The sequence below is a fragment of the Delphinus delphis genome, chromosome 11 (assembly GCF_949987515.2).
Source record: "Delphinus delphis chromosome 11, mDelDel1.2, whole genome shotgun sequence".
Lineage (NCBI taxonomy): Eukaryota > Metazoa > Chordata > Mammalia > Artiodactyla > Delphinidae > Delphinus > Delphinus delphis.
Window position 1 is genome coordinate 43,330,654 of NC_082693.1, and position 27,345 is coordinate 43,357,998.

The following is a 27,345-nucleotide window of genomic DNA, read 5'->3' on the forward strand; positions in this document are numbered from 1 at the left end:
CGGCGGCGGCGCGGAGGGCTTGGACTGGGAGGCCAGAGCTCGGCTGGGCAGCGGGAGAGGAGGAGCCTCAGGAACTGCAGCTCTGCCAGCTTGGGCCGAGCCTAGAGACATCGGCCTGGCTGGTCCCCGCCAGCCGCAGGTGGGAAGGGGCTGGGATGGAGGTCGCGGGTCTCCCGGCTAGCGGCTGGGGCTGAGCCGCGGGGCTGTCTCCTCCCCCTCTGTTCCGTAGACAGAGGCTGAGCATGGAGCTGTCCCCCCGCAGCCCTCCCGAGATGCTGCAGTCGGATTGCCCGTCGGCCCTGGAGCTGAAGTCAGCCCCCAGCAAGAAGATGTGGATTAAGCTTCGGTCTCTGTGAGTCCCCGGGCAGGGGAGTTGGGGGAAGGGATCTTAGGGAGCCTGGAAAGGTGGGGGATAGCCGGAGCCGGGCCGGTGGATTCTCTCGGGCACACATGTTGGCAGGTGAGAGGAAATACGCTGCCCTGACACGCGTGGCCAGACGACATGTGCAAGGCATAGGCATGTGCGGAGCAAGCCGGCCGGTTGGAGCGGGTTTAGGAGTTGCAGAGCTAACGATGTGCCTGCGGACCCCCCGGTGACACATGCAGCGCAGAGAGGCGGCACAATATTTGCGGTGTGGCAGGGCCGCGGACGGGCAGCATTCGGGAGGTGCCAGGCTGACTCACACGTATCCATGTGCAGGGGTGTGCAGATGTGAGACACATCACATGTGTGTGCATGACTGTCCCAGGGTCACAGAGGTGTGTGTAGAGTGATTGCACACAGATGCAGCTCTACTGCCTGGGGATACTTGTGCTAACCTGTGGGCCATATGTATCTCGACTGGGATTGGTGGTTTCCGCCTCCTGCATCCAACGGGGGTGGGGGGTGGGGGGGAGGGAGGGGATGGGCCGGGGCGGGGCACCCCATACCTGAGCTGCTCACCTCTCTGCCTATTAATAATGGGGGACCCATCTGGGATCTAGAGAAGAGGTGGAACCCCTACCTGCGATCTGGAGGAGGGGGGGTGGAGCCCCTACCTGGGAGCCGGGGTGGTGGTGAAGAGAGATTTGTTGACAGGGGCAAGGTAACTGTCAAAGCCTTTTTGCTGCTGTAGGGTCTCCCAAGGATCTCCAAGCACATTTAGGCATCTTTTCTTATTGTTGCAGGAAGAGGGCATGTGGGGAGGAATAAATGGGAAAGGGGTGGACTCCGGTGTCCCATACTCCAGTTCCAGGGAAGGAAAGGAACTTTTCTTCCTGCTCATCAGAGAAGGAGAGGATTGAGTCAAAGACAAGCCATGCATCATGTTTAGCTCCCTGTCAGCGGCCATCGGGTAATCTCCGCAGTCTGTTGATTCTTAACCAGAGCTAGGGAAGTGCTCCTCTCCCTGCTAAGACTTTCCATGGCCCTAGGAAAGAGGCTGCAGATGTTTGGTGAGGAAATACAGGAAACACAGCCTCCAAACCCAGGTCCTCACCAGCATTCTCAATGGTGAGCACTGAAGCTTTTCATTTCTGGGCTCTGGCAGAGGGAGAGATGGGGGTAGAATATGGATAGATGTTTATGATTGTGTTTTTTAAAAAGCCTTCACCTGTGGTGATAAGATGACGCCTTTATATTGGGCCCGTGGGTCTGATTTACACACTAGCTGCTTAGAGAGGCCTTAGGGAGAATGGAGGCATAGTGGGCAACAAACGTGCCGTAGTGGAATCCAAATATGCTTCCCGGTCCCCTCCTTTGCTGTCTCTGACCAAATGCAATTTGCGGGCTCCATGAAGTGCAGCCTTGGAATGAGGTTCTGGGATGAAGAAATGGAAAACCGGATTGAACTGGTTTTTGTTGGGAGGAACACTGGGTGATTCTTGACAGAAAACACTGCTCTGTTAACAGGAACTAAGCTGGGAAGAAGGGTAGGTAGGGAAGTGGTCAAAAGGTAAAGAAGGGCCCACAGGGTCTATAAGTGGCAGAATTCAAGGTGTCCCAGGATGCTTCCCCACAGCACTAGTGGTTCATCCTGTACTTCCCTCGCCTCCGTTCCAGGTAAGGGACGCTGCAAATGAGCAGGTTCTACCATTTCACTCTCTCCCACACCTTGCTAACCACAGGTCTTTTCTGGAAGCAAATTGCTATTTCTTCCTTTAGTGTGAGAAGTGGTCAATGGCAAGAGAAGAGGAGCCTCACAAGGAGGCACTGAAACCCAGGGAAAGAAGGGAGTGGAGGCAGCTGCCCCTACGGAGTGTGTTGGCTGAGATGTCCTTACAGGAGATCACTGTGGACAAGAATCACTAATCTTATTGATGAGACTGTTCCGGTTTTCACTCACTCCAGCAATCTGGTCCTTGAGAGTGCTAGCTACATGTAATAACGTACCCAGAAAAGTACCATCTCCTCAATGTTAATTACCAGGAATAGATTCCCAGTCTCACTTTTTCAAAGCAGAGGCAAGTCTTGATATCAAGTTAGATCCCAAGTTGATAGCTTACTAGATTTGGCCCTGTTTGAATATTGGGCAGGGGTGTGTGCTTTGCCAATCAGATGAAGGGAAATAAAAGGATTTAGGACTTTTGCTTGGTAGGAGAGGGAAACAACTCTCAGGGTCGAGTGGTTTCTGAAGAGGTGAGCAAAGAGGGCATTTCTTCCTTTAAATGGAAATAGAACCTCACCCTCACCCCCAGTCACCACTGTCCCCAAATAGGCCTGGGTGGGAAGGGGCTATTTAGTCTGGAAATAGGTAGATGGATGTGATTATCTCAGGACTAGATACTGAACAGAAATGAAGACAGATGGAGTATATAGATTCCCATGCTCAACATATCCTAGCTCCCCCCCCCCCGCACGACCCTTTTAATTTCTAATCTGGGACATCAAGATTCTCTTTCGGGAACCTGGGCCTGGTGTTTTTTTCCTCTGGTTAAAAAAGCCCATAGGAATATAATTGTCCAGGGCAATTTCTTCTTGGGAAGGGCATCCATCCAGGAATTCTGCTTCCCGTACTAGCACTCTGCCAAAGCTAAATTCAGAATCTGGAGCATATTAGCTGGAGAGACTCTAAGTGTGGGATTTCACCTCTACCTAGCAGGAAGATTTTCCTACCTAAGCAGACTTATAGGCTGAGGCTTGAGAGGGGCTGAGACAGGCATTTCAGGGATGATGGGTTGGCCAGGTGAGTTTCAGCATCTCTAACCTTAAGATGGAGGACTGGACTTGCCTACCCACCCTTCTCTGAGACCAGAGGGCCTTGAGGAGTGTGGGGAAGGGCCAGTAGAAGTTGAAAGGGTTTTCGGTGTCTTTTGTGAAACAAGAAAAGCTATGAGCAGAGATTGGTTTGCCATCCTTAGCTCATTCATTCATTTAACAATTATTAATTGAGTGCCCCCTGTGGGGCAGGTGATGTGCTGGATGCTGGGCATATAGTGGTGGACAAAATGGACTCAGTCCCTGATTCTGCGGAGCTTGTAATATGGATCAACTCCAACAGATGGAGTGGAGAGTAGAGAAGGCCTCCTGCTCCTTGTTTTGCCACACCCATCCAAGTGGTAAAATTCAACCATTCTGGCATCTGCCTCACATTTTCCTTTGGGGGGGTTACCTACACAGGAAAAGCACATATATGATTTCTCTCTCTCCCTCTCCCAGGATAGTACAACATCACTCTCTTCTCTCTGCTCCAGTTCCTCCTGGAATTTTACAGACAGAACTTCCCTCTTCCTTGGGATAGTATAGACACAATCCCTTTCTATTCTCCTTTCTCCACATGGTGTACACTCAGGCTCCCATGGTCTAGACCCAATGTCCTAAGCTGTGGTTCAAGGTCATTTCAGGGGACCTGGAGCAAAGACCCAGCTGGGGATTATTTTTGCCCATCTTTGTTTCATCAGAGTCAGTGTGGGACCCAGAACATAATAGGCACTCAAAAATTGCTCTTAAATAAAGGAACGAACAAATGAGTTAATGAATATACCTGTATATGTCACAGAGCCCAGTTCTGTCTCTGATTGTGTGTTGCGTGTGTTCCTGTGTGTAGTGGGTGAGGGGAGTAGGCATGGGGATGGAAGAAAGGGAGAGGTTGTTTTTGTTGTTGCTTTTGGAGGGTGATGTTCAAAAAGTGTGGTCCTCTCTTTTCTTTTTTTAATTTGTTTATTTTATTTATTTATTTTTGGCTGCGTTGGGTCTTCGTTGCTGCGCGCGGGCCTTCTCTAGTTGCGGCGTGTGGGCTTCTCATTGCGGCGGCCTCTCTTGTTGCAGAGCACAGGCTGTAGGCATGTGGGCTTCAGCAGTTGTGGCATGCAGGCTCAGTAGTCGTGGCACACGGGCTTAGTTGCTCCGCGGCATGTGGGATCCTCCCGGACCAGGGCTGGAACCCGTGTCCCCTGCATTGGCAGGCGGACTCTCAACCACTCTGCCACCATGGGAGCCCTGGTCCTCTCTTTTGAGGACCTCAGACCAGAGTCTGGAACTGAAGGAGTTACAGAGAGGATACAGAAACAATCTGGATATATGAACGAGATGTATCAGGATGAAATTGTGAATGCCTGACGTGTATACATATGAATCTGGGTAAAGGTTGATGTGAGTGACAAGGACATTTGGTGTAGTGTGAGCTCCATGACGATGTCTGTTTTTATGTTTCTAAATGGCATGTGTGGTAATAAATATGTTGGGATAATAAACACGCGCTTACCTGAACACCTGAAATTGTCCTATGTATGAATGAGATGATGTACGTGAGTGTGTGTATAGGTAATGGGATAATATGTATGTGTGATCTGGTGTATGTATCTGTGACACACCCACATTTTGGACAATTCTGGGGAGATCAAATGCACAGGAGGAAGCAGCCCAGGGACTGGACTGGGTGCCTCACTGATTTATCCCACCTTTTGTCTTCATTTTATATATGACCCATGGACTGATCTTCTGTGGCTCTGTTTTGAAAACTGTGCTGCTGTCCTTTCTCTGCATATGGCTGTGGAGCTGCCATGAAGACTGCAGGATAAACTGGCTCCCTGGACCTCTGGAGAAAAAGGAGCATCATTTCTCCCAGGCCTTGGCGGGAATGATTTTTAGTGCCTTCCTCCCTGGATTGGCCCTTCTTCCTTTATATTCAACCATGGCAAAGGGAATCTCTCCTCCCTGGGTTTTATATCCCCCTCTATTGTCTTGAATGAGGCAGCTATTGCCCCCACCAGCTTTGTCTTGAATGAGGCATCCCTCGATGGTAGAGGGTGGAAAACACCTGCAGTAAGGTGAAGGGGAGGTGCAGAGATACGGGAACTCAAATTTAGACCAAGGGGAGAACTTCACAAACCTCTGGTCAGAACAGGTGGCTGGAGGGGACCGGGGACCGGAGTGGTGGCAGTGGAAGAGCAGAGGGAATATTGGGAGACTTGAGCTCGAGTTCTTGTTTCCACTCTGCCAAGTATTAGCTGCATGACCTTGAAGTCGTATAATCTCTGCGTCTCTGTTCTTTATTTGGTAGCGTCCATATGAAAGTGGCTGTTAAATGATAAAGTCTGAAGTTCTTTCAGCATGGGAGCGCTTGCTGTGTGAAGAGGCAGCAGAATGGGAATAAATGGGTGGCCATTGGCTTGGATGGGGAGAAAATAAAGACTCAAGAGGCAGGAATATGAATGACTTAATAGGTTCAGAGTCCTGGTGTCTGGGACCTGATTTGGAAGAGTCTTGCTGATGAGTGGTTGTCTGGAGGGGGTGAGGCAGGTGACTGAGCTTAGAGAATAGAAGGCTGGGTGGGATGGGAAGAGGGCCGTCCCACAAAGGGTGTGGGCCCCTGAGGTCAAAAGAAAAGAGAGAAACTTACTCCTTGTCATCTCTTTCTGATTGGGTCAAACTAGAAGTGGATGGAGCAATTTTAAGTTTTGGTGGGTGTGGGCAGCCTAGGGACTGCGTTGGTGAGTTCCTGAGCATTGGAGGAATTCCCCTCTGGCATTTATCCTAAGTCTGTAGGCCTGGGGGTGATATGACCAGGTATGACACACCCTATTCTAGAGAATCTCTAAAGTCCCTTAGAACCCAAAAGCACTCTGCTTGCCTGGGAGCCCCAGGAGGCCGGTTAAAAAAGGCAGAGGAGATCCCACGTTTGAGGTTGCCACTTAGCACTTTTGCCAGGAGGAGGGTGAAGTAGGTTGGGGATGATGCTATGGGACTGGAAGGCCAGGTGACAGACTCAGGAAGCTTGGATGTCTCTAGACCCTTTCCACCCGCCTCCAGTCCAGGGAGCTCCTGAAGTCAATGCAGTGAGGGGTTGTGTCTCATCTCCTCCTCTTCATTTTTCTGGCTATTCCCATCAGACTGGGATGGAGGAGCCGGGAACCTTGAAACAGATCTTTCCCTCTTTTCTGGGTCTTTACGGGGATCATCGAGGATTTGTTTGCAGCTTCTCTGCTCCCTCTGCTTTCCTCTTCTTTGATTCTTCCTGCAGCCTTTCCTCTGCCCCTTCCCTCCTTTGTTCCCATCTCCTTCTGGTTTCTCTTTCTGTGCTGGGCTCTATTCTGCTCTTCTCTCTTGTCCCTCTTCCTCCCTCTCTTGGTCAGGAGCCAGGACCCCCCCACCCCCCGATCCCCCACCGGCTCAGGTGTTGTTGCGGTGATTGCGGTGATGGTTCAGGGCAAGTTGGCTGCAGGCACCCTTTGGGGCCGCCTGACGAGTCCAGCCTCAACTCCTGTATTCTGCAAGGCCTTTCTTCTGCCATCTCAGTGACCTCATCCTCCCAGCTCCTCTGGGGAGGAAGCCAGGTAATTGCCTTTGGATCTCAGGGGGCTGATTTTCGCAGGTATGGAAGTTGAGTAGCTATTTTCCAACTCTCTTCAGGACAGCAGCAGAGAAAGGGGGACAGAACCAGGGCAGCAGGTGGGCTGCAGGTGAGACCACTGGGAGACTGGTCTCCCAGTTGTTATATAATGAGACTGTCCCCTAAGGGAGGAAGACTTAATGGTCTGCGAGAACTGGGGGAGAATCCTGGGAACAGTGAGTGGGGCAAAGATGGGACTTGAGGGGGAAGAAGGGCTACTGAGAAGGGAAAAGGAGAAAAGCGAGTTGTGATCCATTCATTGCAGGAAGGTCCCTAGTACCAGTGTTCTTGCCCCTCTGTCTCCCATGCCCCCCGTCCTGCAGTTGCTCCCCTCCCCTCAGTTCCAGTGGCATCCTCTCCCTCTCTGGGAAGAAAACAGCAGGTTAGGATATGCTTCAGCATTCCAGACCTGGCAGAGGTCCACTGAGGGAGCTGGGATGGGGTTTTGGTGGAGAAGCAGGCTTGGGGGAGAAAGGGCATATCCAGGGAGAGGCCTGGGGGCTCAGGGCTGGGAGAAAAGCTAGAAAGGGGGTACTCAGGTGGTACTGTTGGATCCAGCCAGGCCCCCAGGTCAGTTGATTCCGCAGCTGCAATGGGTAGTCAGACTTGCAGATAATTACAGTGGCTGCAGCGGGATCAGCCTGCCAGCTGGTGTTGGCACCATTTAGGTTGGGAAGGGAGCTTGGCTTCCAGGGGACTTAATGATTCTCTGGCAGGCAGGACCTGGGGACAAGAGAAGCTTCTTTCCTTCCTATTCCTTGGCTTCTCTGCTCCCCTGTTTATGATCTCTTGATCATCTAACTTGGCACCATCCGCCTAGTTCTCTCCTCTGCGCCCACCTTGTTTGGAAACTTCTCGGGGCCTGGGTTGAGTGAGCACACACGCCAACAGTATTATCGGGCTCCCTAAATTCCAACCGTCTCTCTACAAGCAGTAGCTTTAGAAATTCCAATCTGAAAGAAATGTAATTAATCAAATTGCACCAGACTCACCCCCAAAGACTTCTTTGTCCTGCCCATTCTCTTCCTTTCTGTTCTTCTTTGAAATGCCAAGAAAATGCTGTTGTTTTCATTGCAGCAAGATGGACTAAAGATAGATATGCAGGAGAACTTCCTGGAAATTTCATGGAGGTTAGAATGTAACCTTCCTACGGTAAAGAAGAAAGCCACCCTCCTCCTTTAAAGCATCAGGTTAGGGCTAAGTTGGGGGAAGCAGTGAACCAGTCAGAAAGATAAACTCCAACCAGGGACTCGAGACCCAGGCGTCCTACTTCCCTAGTGCCTCCAACCCAGGCAGTGACTCTGAGAACCATAATGTGTTACAGAGGGGGAGACTGATGCCCAGAAACAGTTGGTGAGGTGGGGGGCAGGGCTGAGACCAGACTCAAATCCTGCTGATTCACAATCTAGAGCTGCTCCCGTCACACTGGCAGTCAGTACCTTGCCAAGCTTCCAACTCACTCTCCCAACCCAGGCGCCCTTCAGTGTCTGTCAGGTCCCCCGGAAGCAGGGAATCTGCTGGGAACATCTGTTGGGATGTGGTTTGGAGGCCCGGTGGGGAGATCCGTGCTCAGGAGGTTAATGAGCAGAATTAAATAGTGCAGGGATGGCGAAGAGGAGTGAGCGAGTGAGCCAGAGACGGGGTCCTCCTGGGTGGGATCCTGGGAGCCTCCTCTCAGGCTACCCTTCCCCTGACCTTCTTGCCCACCCCTCCTATTTCCTCCCTCTTTCAAGGGCTGAAGCCTGAGGGAGACGGGATTCATTTGTGTGCTGGGCAGGCAGCTGGGGTATCTGGGTTCTTATTAGTCTGGCCTGAGGCTCCAGCTGCTTAGATTACCCCTGCCTCAGCGGATCTGAGCTGTGCTGGGCTGTTGCTAGGAACACCTGTTAGAAAGGGCTTCTGGTCAGGAGGCGTAGGGGGGGAGTTGCCTTCAGACACACGTGGGGTGTGAGCCGACCACTCCCCCTCTTCTTCAGTGTTTCCCAGACCTTCTTCAGCAGCGCTTTTCAAGTGTCCTTTCTTTCCTTCCCTGCCCCCTTAATACCTCCTGCCCCTCTCCCTCATCTCCCTCCACCCTCCTGGCTCCTGTCCTTCCCCCACTACCCACCAGCTTTCCCCAAGCCCTGCTCAATTCTCCCTCGACCCTCCCTCCATCCAGCTCCTCTGTTCAGTACCTGGAGATCTCTCACCACCACTGCCATGTCAACCTGAGGCTTGCCGCCTCCCGGGATGGCACCCCAGCTCTGTCACCAGGGGGGCTATTTTTATCTCTGGAGCCACCCCCGCCACTGTGCCCAGCCAGCTGCCAGAACTGGGGCTGCCTGTATAGCAGTGGGAAGCCAGGGGAGTGAGGGGAGCGGCAGTACTTGGGTAAGGTGGGGATCTGGTTGTTCCTAGTCTCTGGAGCTCCATGCTGTGCATGTCCCCAGCTTCCGCTTCTGCTGCTTCCCTGGTCCCTGGAATAAGGAGCCAGGGAGGAGACCCAGACATCTGGAATGGTGGTGGCGGGGAGACTGGGCTTTTCCACATCAGGGGCCCTGGGTACAAGGGTGGGCACGGGGAACTTTGTTCATGGAGGAGTTGTAATGAACCTTGCTGAACTAACTAAAATAAAAACTAAATAGTAATTTTTTGCATTATGCATCACTTTATATTTCCCAGGGTGCTCTCATATGATCTCATTTGATCCTTGTGAGAATTCTATGAAGCGTGTACTTACCCATTTTACAGACAAGGAAACTGGAGCCCAGGGTGTCTTGTCCAAGGTCACACATAGTGCTGAAGTCCAGGCAAAATCTCCTGATTTTAATTCATATCCTTTTTCTATTGGATTTAGATGATTTCTTTGATTTTTTTCAATTTCTGAGATTTTTGGAGCCTTTAGATCAGCCGGGTAATTCCTTCCCCAACACCCCTCCACCCACTCCCCCTCACACCCCTCTTCTCTGACCACAGGCAGAGGCTCCTATGCTTTGCTCATCCCCTATTCCAGCTCCTGTTCTTCAGTGCAGGTGGGGAATGGTGGGGATGGACCAGGGAGGGAGGCATTATAGTTGGGCTCCTTGCTATTTTAAAACTACATTTAAGGGCTGAAGGAAACTTCATGCTGGGATCATCACATCTATGCCCTGCCTCCCATCCAGGGAACAGTCTCCTTAGCTCAGACAGAGGTAGAGTGTGGCATGTGTATATATGTGTGGGTGAGTGGATACGTGTGAAAAAAATTTTTTCCCAGGAAGGGATGGTGGTTGATCAATATCCTTTCTAATTAGGAACCGTTGATAATAGGCTGGGATGAGCAAGTACGGGGTGCACGCTGGGATGATGCAGCATGTATGCACGTGGGGTGATGTGGTAAGCCGTTATTTGTCCAACAATCTTTGGTTCTACTGGGCAAGAGAGCAGAGGGATGGACAAGACATCCTCTCTAGAGCTTTTCTAGTCTAAGAAATCTCTACCTTTCCGTAGGATGGTTGAGGTTAGTGCCTACTTGGCTCAGGGGCCTGGGCCTGGAGTCAGGTGAGGGAGGGGAGCTGGCTTGGGTTGGTGTTTGCTGGTGTACCACCTGCCCCCACTCCCACCCCATCTGTATCTCTCCAAGAGAGCTTGTCTACAGAGCAGGCTGAATAACTTGTCCCTCATCCTCTGGGTGGCAGTTCTAGGTCTCTGACTCTGGGTCTAGTTTTTTCTCTCTAAAAACACTATCTAGCGCACCGGCCGCGCTGCATGGCTACCAGGAGTTCACTAGAACACAACTTTGTAGACATTTAGCCTGCATTGCTGCTTCTTGCTGCTGCTGAAGCCCGCTTCCGCTGGTCCCAGTAATTTCCCAAACTTCATTTGTTTATAAGCCTTCAAGGCTATGGCACAGTGACAAGGTATTTTGATTTCTCCCTGCTTTTGGTGGGGAGGGGTGCGAGGCGGGGTGTGTGCGGGGGGGTGGAGCAAGACTTCCCGTCACAAAATCCTGGCTCTTGGCCCGTTTCCTTTCTTTTCTCTTTCTCCTGTCATCCTCATCCCCACGTTACCCCCAGCCCTAGGACGTAGATTAAAGAGACTGTAATCGAGCGGAACTCTCTTCACTCGCTGCGTTTGGCTTCACTCCGGCTCTCCTCCTTAGCCCCGCCTCGCCCCTCCGCTGACCAATCGCGGCCCCAATGCACTTGTATTGGTGACGTCACCCCACAGCCAATCCGGAGGCGGGCTGGAGCTGTATGCGCACTTCGCGCCGCAGAGGCCGGGTTCTTTTCTTCCTAACCTGAGCGAGAGCAGAGCCAGGAGGAGAAAGAGGGGTCTTGGTTCCCAGGCACTTTCTAGGCTATCCCATCACTTCCCTTCTCCCTCTGCGCTGGATTGAGCTCTCTCCAGTTAATTCACGGTTATTGCCCAGTCCCCGTTTTACAGATGAGGAAACTGGGGCTGGGAGTATTAAAGAAACTTGCCCAGCCTCTCGGTTTCGATGAGCAAGTCCTTCTGACTTTCAGTCACTACTTGGGCGGGGGCTTCCCTCCCTGTTGAGCGGATCTCTGGGTAAGGATCCCCGGATCCCTAGCTTTAGCGAGCCCCTCTCCTGCAGTTCCTAGTTCTCTTCCGGTCTTGCTTCCATACTTTCAGGTGGGTTAAAGCTCATTTTGAAGAATGGCCCCGGAAAAAGACCCTGGGAGGGAGCCGAATCTGCCTTAGCCTCGCTGAGGGGTCTTGCAGGGCCCTTTCCCTTCACTACAGACTTCCTCTCATGGACAAATTCCGGATGGTTCCCTGTCCCTGCACCCTTAAGCCTCCTGCTAACCCTTTCCTTCTCCCCAAAGAGGAGCCCCACCTCCTCAGAGCAAGGGGCTGGCCTGTACTATTTCTGTCCTCTCTGGGATTCTTCTGAGAACAGATTCTTGTTTTCAGTCTGATTCAGATGTGAAACTTTTCCTGCGGCCTCTCACCCACTTGCTGTGGGCTGGGTCTCTCCCTCATCACTCCTTCCTCCAGCCAGGCTCCTCCTGTTCTCCTCCTCCAAATTCTCTCTGGTCAGTCACTTTTGCTGAGACCTGGAGGAGGAAGTCAGGGGCCCAAGAGGGAGCCATTCCCCTCAGGGGCCCAGGGGGCCCGGGGGCAGCATTTTGATACTTTGAAGTAGGAAACTTTGATTCCCATGGCAAGCCCTGTTCCTGTGCCGAGGCGCCACCTCCAGGGCCCCATCCTCAGGTAGGCGCCAGGGATGAGGAAGGGGGAGGGGAGGAGGGGGACAGGCTGCTGTGGGTCTAGTTTGGTGGAGGGGAGGGATCAAGACCTGACAGCCCCATATGCTCTGTGTGTGTGTGTGTGTGTGTTAACAGGGGCAGGTGACTTAGCAGTGTTTCCCCTCTTTCTCTCCTTCCTGACCCCCAGCATCATTTAGGACCTCATATTCCTCCAGTATCTCCTCATCTGGTTTTAAAACCTCCAGAGGGAAATAGGATTCTTCTCTCAATTCCCAGCCTCTTAGCTTGAGGCTGCCCTGTCCTAAGCCCTCTACTTACAGTGATCTTTCAGGGAGTGTGGGTGCTGGAAGTAGTGGCAGGGGCCTTCGGAAATTGTCAGATCATCCGATGGGGGCTGGAGAAGCTGCACTCTTCTGGGGCGTTGGGATTATTACTGCTCAGAGCCCCCTTTTCCAGCTGGCTGCCTAGAGCTGAGAGAGACTGGGGCCTCCAGCAGTCAGGACCTGAGGCTTTCCCGTCGTGGTATGAGGACTGAAGATAAAGGAGAAAGAAGTGGTGGTGGTGAACCAGGGCTAGGAGTGGAGTGGAAGGACTGTTGGGAAGCTTCCAGGCTTCGCCAGGCCAGGAAGTGTCGTGGGGAGACACGTGGGGAGAATTATGTAACTTCAGGAGGGATCCTTCCAGCTGCCGGAGTCCAGGTCCCTTCCTTGGCCTCCCCATTTGTCAAATTTATTCTTTAATCTTTCTTTTCCTCCCTCCCCGCCTCCTTCTGGTATCTGGATCGTGTTGGGTTCAGATTTCAACAGGAGCTGTACAAGAGCTCCTGGACAACATCGAGAGGTGGAGATGGGAGGAACTTGGAGGGAGGGGTGCGTTGAAAGCCAGCCTACAACCGCACTCTGCTTCCCAAGCCCTGAGATCTCAATTGGGAGTGCAGATAGCCCCCGACCTGATTAATCTGCTCCCTTTCCCTTTTATTGTTTAATGAACATTTAGCGAGCATGTACTGTGTGCTCTGGGCGCAGCAGCCAGGATAGAAAAGTCACTGTCAGTGTCATCAAGACACCTCCAGTTTCCTGGGGGTCTGGTGGTGTCTGCAGACACCATCACCCCAGGAAGCCTGGACGACTGACCCTGAAGGAGCTGTGACGCAGTGGGGTCCAGCCTCGCTTTTGGTGTTTGGGACACAGTTAAGCTCCAGTAGAGTGAGTTGTAAGCTTGCCGACCTGAGTGAGATTGACAAGTTGTGTGACCTCGGACGCGTCTTATAACCTCCCCCATGAGGAGACTGTGAGGCTCAAGTCAGGTCTGTAATTATAAAGGAGAGATCACGGTCATTATCATCCTCTCATTTCCTCTGTTAGGGGGCTTCCTAATTACCAGCCTCCATCCAAACTAGGCTCACTCTTCTCCACCTGGACTTGGGATCAAGAAGGCAGGTAGGTGCTTGTTGGACTTGAAGGGAGTGAGGCGTGAGCTGGGCCAGCATGATGCTGGTCAGTTAATTCCAATTCAACTCATGTTTAAAGAGCCTCGTTTTATGTGCCAGGCCTTTCACATACATTCTTTCATTTACTCCTCTTATTAACAGGTGGTTTACTATTATCCTCACTATTTAACAGATGAAGGAATTGAAGCTTGAAAATAAAGGTTCTCAAACTTTAGTGTGAATGAGAATTATCTGGGATGTTTGTTAAAAATGCAGATCCCTGGACCCAAACTTCAGAAATTCTGGTTCAGTAGGTGTGCAGTGAGGCCCAGAATCTAAAATTTTCACAAGTATCCCAGGTGATTCAGGTGCAGTGGTCTACAGGCCACACTTTGATAGACACTGATGAAGAATTAGTGACTTGCCCGGGACTCAGAGCCAGGAAGTGAAAGGTCTGCATCCAGGAGTCCTGCCTCCCAGAGTTGTGCTGGGAGCTTGGGTTTCTGCATTGGAAATAGGGGCAGCACTGCCTTCCCTCCTCCCTCTCTCCCTCCCTCTAGGCCCATTTTGAAGACAAAAGGAGATAATGTAGGAGAAAGCCCTTTTTAAAATGTAGAGCGGGCAGCATTGTCAGAGATTATGCAAATACATGCAAATGAGCACCCATGGGCTTGGCTGTTCACTTGGGAGCTTGTGCTGGGATGTGGGTTTCCCTAGGTGGCTCAAGAAAGAACTTTGGTGGTGGGCATATTGACCCCTAGTGGGCAGAGTTTTCCGCTGTAAAAGGGACTGATCGAAATGGAAGACTGGGGCTGGGATTGGGAAGAGATGGGACCAGAGGCCTTTTTTTCTTCCTGGGTTGTGTGTCCCCAGAGTTGAGGGTCCCTGGCCATGGGGACTGACCAGGAGAGGGAAGCTGTGTGCCCCAATGGCAGAGTGTATCTCTTTCCTCTGTGATCTCTGGTCAGTTCTCAGTTGCTCCTTTCCAGCCCATTGACTGGAAAGCCTTTTTTTAAAAAATTAATTAATTAATTTATGGCTGCGTTGGGTCTTCATTGCTGCGCGCGGGCTTTCCCTAGTTGCGGCGAGTGGGGGGTGGGGTGCTACTCTTCGTTGCGGTGCATGGGCTTCTCATTGCAGTGGCTTCTCTTGTTGCAGAGCACGGGCCCTAGGTGTGTAGGCTTCAGTAGTTGTGGCTCGTGGGCTCTAGAGTGCAGGCTCAGTAGTTGTGGCGCACGGGCGCGCACGGGCTTAGTTGCTCTGCGGCATGTGGGATCTTCCCGGACCGGGGCTCGAACCCGTGTCCCCTGCATCGGCAGGCGGATTCTTAACCACTGCACCACCAGGGAAGCCCCCTGGAAAGCATTTTATGTTGTCAGCCTCTATTCCTCCTCCCTAATGAAGCCTGAGCTGGGGCTGAGCTTTACTGAACCCGGACTCTTTCTTGTGGAACCACCTACTCTTTCCACGTGGAAATGGTGCAGCAGGAAGGCTGGAAGTGATATTTGAAGATAGCCCACCGAGGAGGCTGCAGTGCCACCCTCCAGCTTCCTTCCCCACCCATTTTTCCCCTTTCCCTTCTGCCCCATTTGTATTCAGACCTGTCTTTGGCCAGGACTGCTGGTCCCTGAGGTGAGAGTTGGCCAGTGACGCTTCCTGGGGCTGGCTATTCTGAACGCCCCTATTCCAAAGCTGCTGAGACCCCGGGATTCTAGAGCTGCTTCTGTTCAGGAATGCCATTGTTCTCCCTCCCCCCCACCCCCACCCCGGCATCCCTGGTAATCGATGCTGATTTCAGCCTCCAGTCCCTGACTCATTCTCTTCTCCTCCCTGACTCATAGGGTGACCTTGGGATTCTGAAGCCCCTCTCAGTGGGGAACTGTGCTGGCCACCATTTCACACCATCTTGGTTTTAGGTGGGATGGGGTGGGGCAGGGCTGGGGGAAGGAGCCAGAGGGGAATGTTTCATCGCTTTCTTTAAAATCACCATCTAAAGTCAGAGAGCTCTGTTTGCTTTGTGACTGCCTGGGCTGGACTCAGGCAGTCACAAACCAGACTTTTAAGAAGCCTCCCTGTTAATCCCCCGGAATTCATGAGGGCAAAATATTGTTCCTTCAGGCAAAGCATCCCGTAAGTGAGACCTCCAACCCCACCCTCCCCACTTTGGCTCTGTGGGAAGCTGCCACGGGGCAGAGGTAGGGGATGGGTACAGTCCCCCTTGGCCAGAGGTTCTCTCTGGAGTGGCACTGGGGAGGCAGGGGTTAACCCTGCTTTGTCCTGGTTGATGGATTCTGGAATCATAATCGATTAGCTCTGCCGGGATGGAGTGAGGCCAGGCGAAAGACCAATTCAGATTGGTCTTTGTTCTGTGTCTTTGCCATCCCTGCCAGAGACAGCGGGGCTGTGGACATGTACCCCCTCCCCGCCAAGACCAAGAGACATAATGAAAGAATGCTGAGGGCTCCCAAAGCCCTCTCTTAGGGGGAAATAAGCAGTTTCAGCTCTTGGTTATTCAGACTATGAAACAGCTCATCCCCAAAACATCACCCCGGGAGCTTGTACCTGCCTAATTCTGCTGGGCCCTGGGCACTCTAAACAAGAGTTTTCAGGAAACACTGACTAAAAGGGGGGCGTTGAGAGGTCAGAGAGGGTGGGGACCATGGAAGAGCCTGAGATTTAACTTTGGGGGCTAGGTAAACTTAGTAAGGCAGTGGCAATGGCCTGTGATGAAAAACATTAGCTGCTGTTATATTTTAAATTCTTTTTTTCAAAAATTAATTAATTTGTTCATTTATTTTTGGCTGCATTGGGTCTTTGTTGCTGCACGTGGGTTTTCTCTAGTTGCGGCGAGCGGGGGCTACTCTTCGTTGCGGTGCGTGGGCTTCTCAGTGTGGTGGCTTCTCTTGTTGCGGAGCGTGGGCTCTAGGTGCACGGGCTTCGGTAGTTGTGGCACGCGGGCTCAGTAGTTGTGGCGCATGGGCTTAGTTGCTCCACAGCATGTGGGATCTTCCCGGACCAGGGCTTTTTTTAAAAAAATAAATTTATTTATTTATTTATTTATTTTTGGCTATGTTGGGTCTTTGTTGTGGTGCGCGGGCTTCTCATTGTCGTGGCTTCTCTTGTTGGGAAGCACAGGCTCTAGACGCACAGGCTTCAGTAGTTGTGGCTTGCAGGCTCTAGAGCGCAGGCTCAGTAGTTGTGGCGCATGGGCTTAGCTACTCCGTGGCATGTGGGATCTTCCCAGACCAGGGATCGAACCTGTGCCCCCTGCATTGGCAGGCAGATTCTTAACCTCTCTGCCACCAGGGAAGCCCAGCTGCTTTTATTCTATTAGAAAGATTAATGGGTTATGGAAGACTGAGGCTGTTTCTGTAAAATGCATCCTATTAGAGGTATCCTGTTCTCTTGACAAGGTCCAGCGCCTAAGCAGGTTATCTGTACCCGGGCCCCTACAGGCTGCGCTACATGGTGAAGCAGTTGGAGAATGGGGAGGTAAACATTGAGGAGCTGAAGCAAAACCTGGAGTACACAGCTTCCCTGCTGGAGGCCGTCTACATAAATGAGACGCGGTGAGAGTGGTGACATGGGGCTGCGGGGAGAAACTCACACACAGAGGAGAAAGATACCAGACAGACACAGTGATTCAGGGAGGGCCGGGGAGTCAGACAGGAGCCTGACCCAGCCAGAGCAGGGAGGAGGGGTGGGAGGGCAGATAGATCTATAGGTAGAAATATCGGCAGAGGTACAGGCATAGAGTCGCAGAGACAGAGACAAACACAGACATCAAGAAGAGAACACTGTTCCAGAGCTGGAAGGGACCTTAAAGCTCATCTAGTCCTAACCTTCTTCCCAGTGCGGAGGCCTTCCAGACCTGCGCGCCCTGGATGGGAGCCACTGGTCACACATGGCTGTGGGGCTTGAAACATGGCAAGTGTGAATTGAGATGTATGTGTATGTAAAATACATGCTGGATTTCAAAAGATTTTGAAAGAATGTCAACTATCTCATTAATATTTTTATATTGATTCCACATTGGAATGATAGTACTTTGCGTGTATTAGGTTAAAGAAACGTTATCATTAAAATGGATTTCACCTGTTTTTTTAACCTTTGAATGTGGCTACTAGACAATTGAAAGTAACTTATACGTGGCTTGCATTTTATTTCTGGAGGACACTGCTGCTGGCCTGTAGCATCCTCGATGGGTGGTATCCATTCCACTGTCTGCTTGAATACTTCCAAAGTTGGGGTGCTCACTACCTCGCATAGTGACCTGTTTCATTATTGGAGACATCAGATAGAGAAACAGAAGTAAAAAGACTTAGCGAAAGAAAGGAAAGGGAGGGTCAGAGAAGGGAGAGAGCTGCTGTGAGAGTTTCCAAGGTGTGGCTGGGCCCGGGCCTCTAGGCTGTGGAAGCACCTGCCGTCTTTCCTCTGTGACTCCCCTCCTGGGGCTTCAGGCAAATCTTGGACACGGAGGATGAGCTGCAGGAGCTGCGGTCTGACGCGGTGCCTTCGGAGGTGCGGGACTGGCTGGCCTCCACCTTCACCCAGCAGGCCCGGGCCAAAGGCCGCCGAGCAGAGGAGAAGCCCAAGTTCCGGAGCATCGTGCACGCGGTGCAGGCTGGGATCTTCGTGGAACGGTGAGCTCACCCACTCCCTGCCAGCTTCTACCTCTAGCTGTGTCCCTCGTTCCCAGCCACCCTCGTCTTCCAGGACCCCACTGTACCACCAGCCCCACATGCCCACGGCCTATCCGCACAGCCCCGCCTGATCCGACCCCATTCCCAGACCTCACACCTGGGCTCCTTTTCGTTCTTCTCCCTCAGGATGTTCCGGAGAACGTACACCTCTGTGGGCCCCACCTATTCCACTGTGGTCCTCAACTGTCTCAAGGTGATCCCAGGGGTTTCAGGCAAGAGGAGAAGCTTGGAGGGGGGTGGAACAGTCCTTGGGACTTTCAGACGCTTTACGGGATGAGTTTTGCCTTCCCTTTTAACTGTTGTTTCCATATTCCTCAAAACAACTTTTCCCCACTCAAGAGGCACACTCCTGACTTCTTGTCACTCCCCTACTGAATGATATCTGGGAAGAAAGAGGCCTATTTACCACTTCTTTGTTTTCCTGCTTCCCAAGCCTCTGTAATCATTGGGAAGTCCTCCTTGAAGTCTCCCTGCAGCCCTCGCTGCTGCAGGAGATGTCCCCCTTGGGAGTCTCCCTGCCTAGTTCCTTGTTTCTCCACAGAACCTGGATCTCTGGTGCTTTGATGTCTTCTCCTTGAACCGGGCATCTGATGACCACGCACTGAGGACCATTGTTTTTCAGTTGCTGACTCGGCACAACCTCATCAGCCGCTTTAAGGTTGGGCAGCATCCTATCCCTGCCTCTGGGTAGGATTCTCTACTCCCACCACCCTGTTCTCAAAGAGTCCCAACAAGCAGCAGATTCCACAGGCTCCCTGGCTCCGTCTCACTGTCAAGGAAGTCGCCCCCTGCACACCCCAGTCTAGCCTTTCCTTCACTTGCTGCAGTCCCAGCCTCTGGCTTCATGTATTGCTTTCTAGGGGAAGATTCTAGCCCTGAAACTGGCCAGCCTAGGATTCTGCACTCTCGCCCTTTGCTCTGTCCCCTAACTTGTCCTCTCCAGGCTGGCTGCAAGTTCAGCTCCCTGTTTCAGCCCTCCTGCCCCTGTCCATGGACACTGGAGGCTTAGAGGTCAGAAGCTCTCAGCTGGTGCCCTGCAGGACTAGTGTCTCTCCACTTGTTTCGGGGGGGCCTCTCCCTCCCCTCCCCCTCCAGCTCTAGTCTCTGTCCAAGGAATTTTAGGGAGAGGGTCAGCTCTTGGCCAAGGCTATGTAGGGCTGTAGGAGGGGAGGGAGGGTGTGAACTCGATTTGCTGTTCAGCTTGGCTGGCCAGGAAGTGTACAGGATTAATGTCCTCTTCAGATCCTGTGCCAGGAGGGAGGGTCTTTTGCGAACAGGGGCCGGTTAAAGATCACTTGCACGTGGAAAAACCACACTTGGAAGTGGAGGGTGAGGGGGGCTGAGGAGTCGCCATGGGGATATTTGGCGAGCACTTGGGTGAGGCGTTAGGGTGGAGGAGAACATGTGTGTTCTGAGGGGTTTGGCGGGGGGTCAAAGGAGTCCAGCTGGAGGGCCCCTCCCAGAGGGCTCTGGGAGGTAACCCGGCCACCTGTGCCTCCACTTCACTGTAACAGACTATTGGTGTGTGAGAGCCTTTCCTCGACCTTTGACTCCTCCCTTTACAACTCCCAAGGGGTTTCCAGAACGTCCCTGAGATGCTCAGCTGAGATTTTCTTCAGTGCCTCCCCGAGCCCTGTTCTGCAGTTGCGTTTTCTTCTTCTTTCCAATCCTGCCCTCTCCAGGACGGAGAACAGCAGGCTCTTATTTTTCCTAAGACTTTTCCCAGCTCGTGTTTCTCCAGACTGGTTCTCAGGCTTACTCCAGACACCAAGTTCTCCCACAGGTGCTTCCTCACCCGGAAGGACTGGTTCCGGGGAACTCCGAGAGTAACTGCATCACGTTGGGTTTGGCCTCGCCCCAGCCCACCTTGCTCCAAGGCAGTTAGAGAGAGAGGAGCCTTCTTGCTCTAGTAGTAGAGACCCCCTTGGAGCTGCCCTTTTCAAGCTCCACATTCCCTTCCTGGGTACCCAGCCCCTCCCATGCTCCTCCCCTTCCCTTCCCTTCCTCCAGGGACACCATGGCAACGCAAAAGCAAGGGCGGTTGTCGTGGAAACAGTCCTTTAAAATTCCCTGAATTTGGGGCACAGCCCTCCAGGGGTTGGGGCGGGGGACGTTAGGGTCCGACTGACTAGTGGCACATCCTCTGTTGTCTCGTCACTACTGCGCATCTCTACAGAAGCTTCCTCAAGTCCTGAACCCCGCTCTCCTTGCAGCCTCAGAGATCTAGGGACAGGTACAGACACCAGCCCCGCCCTCTGGGAACCTTGGGCCTTTGAAGGAAGCAAACGTACCCCAGGGCACATGCAGAGACCGAGACAGGATTGAGACAGGATTGAATAGCCCGTGCGCAGCCCGACAGACCTCTGGTTCCTGGTGCTTGGGTGTGTGTGTGTGTGTGGTGGTCGAAGGGTGGGGAAAGGCTTCTCAGAGGAGGGGGTGATCCACATCTGGCTAGAGGGGCCTCTCCGGGTCATCTTATTCTTTCGTTTGCTTCTGAGCCCCTCTCCATGGTATTGGCTTGGGGATGGGGTAAAGTGGTTGGAAGGTAGGAGGGAAACTTGACTTCCTCTTCTGAAAAATCTCCAGGGAAATAATAATAATTATAGCTACTCTCTAGAGAACACTTACTAAGTGCCTTGTGCTTATCTCATTAAATTCAAGGTAGGTGGTATTATCTTCATTCTGCAGTTAAGCATCTGAGGCACAGGAAGGCACGTGACTTGCACAAGGTCACACAGCCAGCAGGTGGTAGAGCAGGATGTGAACCCAGGTTCACCCGACTGCAGAGCCAGCACTCTCCTATGCCCTGTTGCCTTCCAAAGAATGGGCCTTGCTGACCTCCGTCTTCGGCCGTCTGCCATTCCCGCACATCCGCCACAAATCTCGATTTCCTCCGTCCTATTGCAGATTCCCACTGTGTTTTTGATGACTTTCCTGGATGCCTTGGAGACAGGTTATGGGAAGTACAAGAACCCTTACCATAACCAGATCCATGCAGCTGATGTTACACAGACGGTCCATTGCTTCTTGCTCCGCACAGGGATGGTGGTAGGTGCCCTGGAAATCAGTCTTCTGTGACTCAGGGTCTTACGGCTGCAGAACCGGGAAGTCTAGACTTTACTCCCATTTCCTCTTTTCTCTCTTTGGTTCCTCTCCTTTGGCATCCCAGAGTCTTTACAGATTCAGATTGGGCTTACTCACTCTAGAGTATTCCTGGGTGGACCGTAACTTCATGGGCAGCGCTGGGGATGTGTGCCGGGATGTGATGGGAATGTTGCTGGTTGGGATGGAGGAAGGTCTTTGGCCATTCTGGGAGCTGAGAAACGTGGCTGCATTAGCCCAAGAGCTGGCCTCGAAGAATGGAAGGGCTGGGCTGAGCAGTCCTGCCTGTGTGTGGAGGTCTTTGGGCAGTGGCCGGCAGGGGGTCCGCCCCCTCTCATCATCTGTCTCTTTCTCCCAGCACTGCCTGTCGGAGATCGAGGTCCTGGCCATCATCTTTGCTGCAGCCATCCACGACTATGAGCACACTGGCACTACCAACAGCTTCCACATCCAGACCAAGTGAGGGGTGGGGACGTGGCAGGGGCAGGAGGGGCCGAGTGGACGTGCAGAGGGCCGGACACGGTGACTTGGGCTTTGCAGGTCAGAATGCGCCATCCTGTACAATGATCGCTCAGTGCTGGAGAATCACCACATCAGCTCTGTTTTCCGAATAATGCAGGACGACGAGATGAACATTTTCATCAACCTCACCAAGGATGAGTTTGTGTGAGCAGAAGCCAGGAGTGGGCATCCCTAGGGACCCCCTCACCCCAACCCTCTTTCCCCACTTCCCGGAACTCCTGCCTAGCAGTGCTGATCAATACTTGGGTTCTGTCCTTTCAGAGAGCTGCGGGCCCTGGTCATCGAGATGGTGTTGGCCACAGACATGTCCTGCCATTTCCAGCAATTGAAGTCCATGAAGACGGCCTTGCAGCAGCTGGAAAGGTGAGATATGGTGGGGTGTGGCTGGGCATAGGCCAGAGTGAGGTGTGTGTGAATTGGGGGGGGCATCCGCATGGGTAAAGGGTGTGACAAGTCTTTACCCGGATATAGAAACTCTCCTGGCTCCAGGAATCTGAGTGTATCTCGTCTATGTGATGTGTACAGCCCAGGCAGCCCGTCTACTGGAGAGCGCTTGGGCTGGGGGTCTGAGATGGGCGTTCTCAGGGCAGCTTCAGGTCAGGCTTACTCCAACTCTTTGGACTCATTTCTGTATCTGGGAAATGTGAAAATGTAATGCCTCCTTCCACAATAGCTTGCCACCAGTTCCTACTCTCATAGGGCTACTGGGAGAGTCATGTGAGGTTAAAAAAAAAAAAAAAGCACAGAAGAAATGCCATAATTACATCTAATGTTGCTTAAAAGTGGGTGGGAGTATATAAATGTAAGGGAGAACAGACTGTGTTTGTGTGCTCTGAAGGTGTGTGTTAAAAATTGTATGGTGTCGGACTTCCCTGGTGGCGCAGTGGTTGAGAGTCCGCCTGCCGATGCAGGGGACACGGGTTCGTGCCCCGGTCCAGGAAGATCCTACATGCCGCGGAGTGGCTGGGCCCGTGAGCCATGGCTGCTGAGCCTGCACGTCCGGAGCCTGTGCTCCGCAACAGGAGAGGCTGCAGCAGTGAGAGGCCCGCGTACCACAAAAAAAAAATAAAAATTGTATGGTGTCTGGGTGTGAGAGAGTGTGCAGTGTCAGAGCGTGTCATTGTTGGGAAATAATAATAATAATTATTATTATAGATTACATCTACCGAGCACTTACTAGGTGCCAGACACTCTTCTAAATACTTATATGCTGTATGTCATTTAATTCTCAGAACAACTCTATGTGGCAGATTCTGTTATTATTTCCACTTAGGATTGAGGAGAATGAAATATGTAAATTTTAAGTAACTCACTCTTTGTCACAGCTAGTGTGTGATAGGTATGTGGGGATTCGAACCCAGGCCCTTTGATTCTGAGAGCCTGGGCTGCTTCCTATACATATGTAAGTGTGTGTGTGTGTGTGTGTGTGTGTGTGTGTGTGTGTCTAGCCTCACAGGGTGTTTGAAGTTTGATCTGAGAGAGGGCTTGTGATGGGAAGTTAGGAATGGTCCAGGCTTCCTTCCCCTAGAAGATCAGTCTCCGTCCCCTTGCCATCTGCCCCAACAGGATTGATAAGCCCAAGGCCCTGTCTCTACTGCTCCATGCTGCTGACATCAGCCACCCAACCAAGCAGTGGTCGGTTCACAGCCGCTGGACCAAGGCCCTCATGGAGGAATTCTTCCGCCAGGTATGAGGCCTCTTTGCCTGCCCCCGCCCCCGCCCATGGGGCCTTCTCTCCCCTTTGTTCTCCAAGTTCCCTGTTCCTACTCCAGTCCTCATTCAGTGGCCTGCAGCTGCCAACCTGATCCCAAACCCATGGGATATAATGTCATCTCCGAAAAGCTTAACAGTAATCGCTGGCAGTGGCATTTGCATGCCACTCATTTCCAGGTCCAAGGCACAGAGATCCCTCTTCTCCCCCGGCAGCCCCTTCTACCCCCAGCTGCACCTTGATCTGGTAGACTGAGGTGCTTCCCCGCCCTGTCTGCTCCCCTAGGGTGACAAAGAGGCAGAGCTGGGCCTGCCCTTTTCTCCGCTCTGTGACCGCACTTCCACTCTCGTGGCACAGTCCCAGATTGGTGAGTGTCCCTTCCCGCAGGGAGGAGAGAGTTGCGAAGGCTAAAGGATGCTGGCTGGGCCGGGTCAGGACCTCTCCAAGTCCACCTCCTTCAAAGCCATTCTTCCCGTAGCAGCAAGCCCGCCGTGCTAGAGCATGGGGTCCTGGGGTGGAGTTCTCTGGGGTCGTAAAGACATCATCGCAAAGGCTGCCCCCACTGGGAACTTTTCAGCCCCAGGTGACCCTGTTTTACGTGCAGCCGGGGGCACGGCTGTGCCGGCCATATCCTCTGCCCGGGCCCCCAGGTCAGATGGCTCCATTGTGTTACCCCTGCACTGCAGGTTTCATTGACTTCATCGTGGAACCCACGTTCTCTGTGCTGACTGATGTGGCCGAGAAGAGTGTCCAGCCCATGGGGGAGGAAGACTCCAAGTCTAAAACCCAGCCCAGGTGAGGGTGGCCGCAGCAGCCGGGGGCCCACAGAGAGCACTGACTCCCAGGGAGGAGGTACAGGCGGGCGTGGAGAAGCAGGCGACTCCAAAAGTGGGAGCCCCTCTACTGCGAGTCACACACAGGGGCGGAAGGATGGGGGGCAGGGAGTGTGGTCTGCACCTCTGTTCCCTCCACCGTATTTGTATCTCTCCCATTAGCTCTGTCTTTATTGCCTTTCTGCTAATCTGCTTTTATTTTCCTTCTAGGAGGAGGGAAGGTGTGGAGAGGGATGGGGACTGCGGGTACCTAGCAGAGGGAAAAGAGGACAAGGATGAGGGTGCCTGAGCCTACTGGTCTTCTACCCCCTCCACTCCGAGGGCTGTGAAGATGGCTCTGGGGTGGGCAGGGCCTGACCTCGCAATGTTGGGGTCCGGCTTTTAGCTTCCAGTGGCGCCAGCCTTCTCTGGATGTGGAAGTGGGAGACCCCAACCCCGACGTGGTCAGCTTCCGCTCTACCTGGATCAAATACATTCAGGAGAACAAGCAGAAATGGAAGGAACGGGCGGCAAGCGGTGGGTCCATTGGGAGGACGAGGCCTTGCGGGGAGGGTGGCTGCTGCAGCAGTAGCGGGTCCCTTTTCCTTAAGCCCGTAAGCCCTTCCTCAAGCAACCCTTTGTCTGACTCCTTCCCTGAGTTGGGAAAGGGAACTGACTAGGCTGCAGTAAGATCACAGGAACGACTGACTGGCCGACTGGCCTGGACCGTTCTAGAATGCGGACCTGAGAGAGGATAGGGACAGCCACAGGCCACGACCTGAGGGACCCCATGCACACTGCGGCTCGTCAGTGGTCCCCTGTGGATGTGGTGACCTGGTGGCCCCGGCTGGGGCAGCTCTTCCTTAACGTGGGAGTTGAGGGCTGTGCCTTTTAGCAAGGTTGGAGAGGCTCTCCCCAGGTAGGCGTGGGTTGGATGTAGCTCAGCTGGAAGGAAGGGGGATGTGTGAGAATCCCTTACTTGTCTCCACATATTCCTTGGGTTTGGGGGAAACATACTGCTTGGTCTGGTCCCAGCTTCCTTCCTGCCCCTTTGCAGGCGTCACCAACCAGATGTCCATTGACGAGCTGTCCCCCTGTGAGGAAGAGGCGCCAGCCTCCCCCGCCGAAGATGAACACAACCAGAACGGGAATCTGGACTAGCCTGGGGCTGGCCCAGGTGAGCCTGTCGCGGCAGACAGGGCGGGGCTTAAGGTTCTGCAGGGAGCTGGGCCAGCGGGGTGTGCCACAGCCCTCTTTGAAGGGTCCTCTCTGGGGTTCAGTGGATGCAAGGTGGTCCTTCCCTCTTTCCCAGCAGGGATATGGAGGAAGTGAGCACACAGACTCGAGCGGGGCCTGAGTGGAGAGCAGAGTCCTCCCACCTGCAGGAAGAGAGGAGTGGGCTGAGCAGCTCCTTTGTGAGGGCCTGGGGAGAGGCGGCAGTCAGGGCCCAAGACTCCGGGAGGTCAGCTGGGCATGACTTTCAATCCAGCCCCGCTCGCGCCCTGGCTGAGCTCCTTCTGCAGGGCCTTTTTTGCTCAACTGTAAGCGGGACTGAGTGGGGATCCGGTGGGACCCGAGGAAGGTAAGTCAGGCTGGAGATGAAGGAGGAGGTCAGAGCACCGAGGTGTCTCCTCTTCCCCCAGGTCCTCACCGAGTCCAAAGTGTTCGATGTCGTCAGCACCACCCATCGGGACTGGCTCCCCCATCTGCTCCAAGGGAGCATGGACATCAAGGAACAGACACCCCACCCGAAGGACAGATGCCAGAGATTGCGGGATTGGGGAAAGGGCCTGTCCCCACCCGACACCCATTGGGGCGCACTTTAATCTCCCGGCGGCAAGACTGGGGAACTTCAGGCTCCCAGTGGTCACTGTGTCCATCCCCCCCCGCCTCTGGACTCTCCCTATGGCCAGATGGTCGGCTGGAGGGGAGCTTCCTGGAGGCTTCCCAGGGCCTGCGGGGGAGGGTTGGAGATGCCAGCCCCCTGGGTCCTCCCGCATCCTTCTTGACTCCAAGTTTCTAAGCAATACATTTTGGGGGTTTCCTCAGCCCCCACCCCAGACCTTAGCTGGCAGGTCTGGGTCCCCCTTTTCCTCCCCTGGGAAGGGCTGGAATAGGATAGGAAGCTGGGGGTTTTCAGAGCCCTATGTGAGGGTAGGGGAGTGGGCTCCTTCAGGGCATGGTACCTTTCTAGGGCCTGGGAATGGGGGGCATCCTCTTTACCCTAGACCTGCACTGCTTCAGTCCCATCCCCAGCCCAGACCCTGCAATCTTCCCTCTCTCCCATTCTGCAATGGTGACTGGGGGAAGAGGAGCCATTGCCACCAGGGGCTGAGAGGAGGCCTTTCCTGGGGTGGCCAAGGACTCGGGACTGGTCTAGGCCCCTGGGGCTTGTCATCTGCCCTGGCTGAGTCCTGAACCCTTTGCCTCCTTCCTCTCCCCTGGGGCTGGGAGGCTCCCATCCGACCAATGTCTGTACAGTGCTTTGAAGTCTCCCCAGCAAAGCACCTTCAGGATACATCCTACGGGCACAGGAGGGGAGAGCTGGGTTGGGGTCAAGGGCGCATGGGGAGGGTGAGGTGTAACCCAGTAATCCTGTGTTGCTGACAGAGAGGGTCCGTCCCCCTCCTAGCCCCGGCCCAAGAGGCCCCTCCCCAGGACAAGTGGGGAGTGGCGGGTGGAAGGCAGACGGGCAGGGGCTCAGGACTGCTGCTCTCATGTCCTCTGGAGAGAGCCCAGCCAGGCCCCTGCCCCTTCCTCTCCTCAGGCTCCTCTCACCCGGCTTTGTCCCAGGAAGGGCCCAAGTCCAGGTGACTGCCCTCCTCCTTTCTTGTACCAACCATGCATTTGTACAGTGGGCCCTGTTCCTGTGAAGTCATATCCATCGTCTCTTAGACCTGCCACCTGCCACTTGTCCCTCCTACCCCACCCTGAGTGGGGCAGAGACGCATGAGACTCACCCCCACCCTTGGTCTCCCAGAATCCTGCTATAGCCAGAGATCAATAAAGAAGGGAGACCTGGCCTGGCTGTGTGTGTTGTTTGTCGGGTGAAAGTGCACTGGGCA

The 27,345-nt window shown here is 53.4% G+C and overlaps 1 protein-coding gene across 2 annotated transcripts; it reads left to right on the top strand.

Moving 5' to 3' along the window:
- Window positions 1-27,293, top strand: PDE1B (phosphodiesterase 1B). 2 transcript variants are annotated; one of them, XM_060026264.1, is made up of 16 exons: window positions 1-139; window positions 230-352; window positions 16,886-16,999; window positions 17,891-18,073; window positions 18,260-18,326; window positions 18,675-18,791; window positions 21,041-21,181; window positions 21,594-21,694; window positions 21,776-21,901; window positions 22,019-22,120; window positions 23,324-23,444; window positions 23,754-23,835; window positions 24,155-24,263; window positions 24,687-24,817; window positions 25,338-25,457; window positions 25,924-27,293. In XM_060026264.1, exons 2-15 carry the CDS (start codon window positions 243-245, stop codon window positions 25,439-25,441), a joined length of 1,608 nt encoding a protein of 535 aa, XP_059882247.1. In that variant the 5' UTR covers window positions 1-139; window positions 230-242; the 3' UTR covers window positions 25,442-25,457; window positions 25,924-27,293. The 2 variants fall into 2 exon arrangements, with proteins under 2 accessions (XP_059882247.1, XP_059882246.1); XM_060026263.1 differs by lacking the exons at window positions 1-139; window positions 230-352 and adding an exon at window positions 11,863-12,005.
- Window positions 27,294-27,345: the final 52 nt, after the last annotated feature.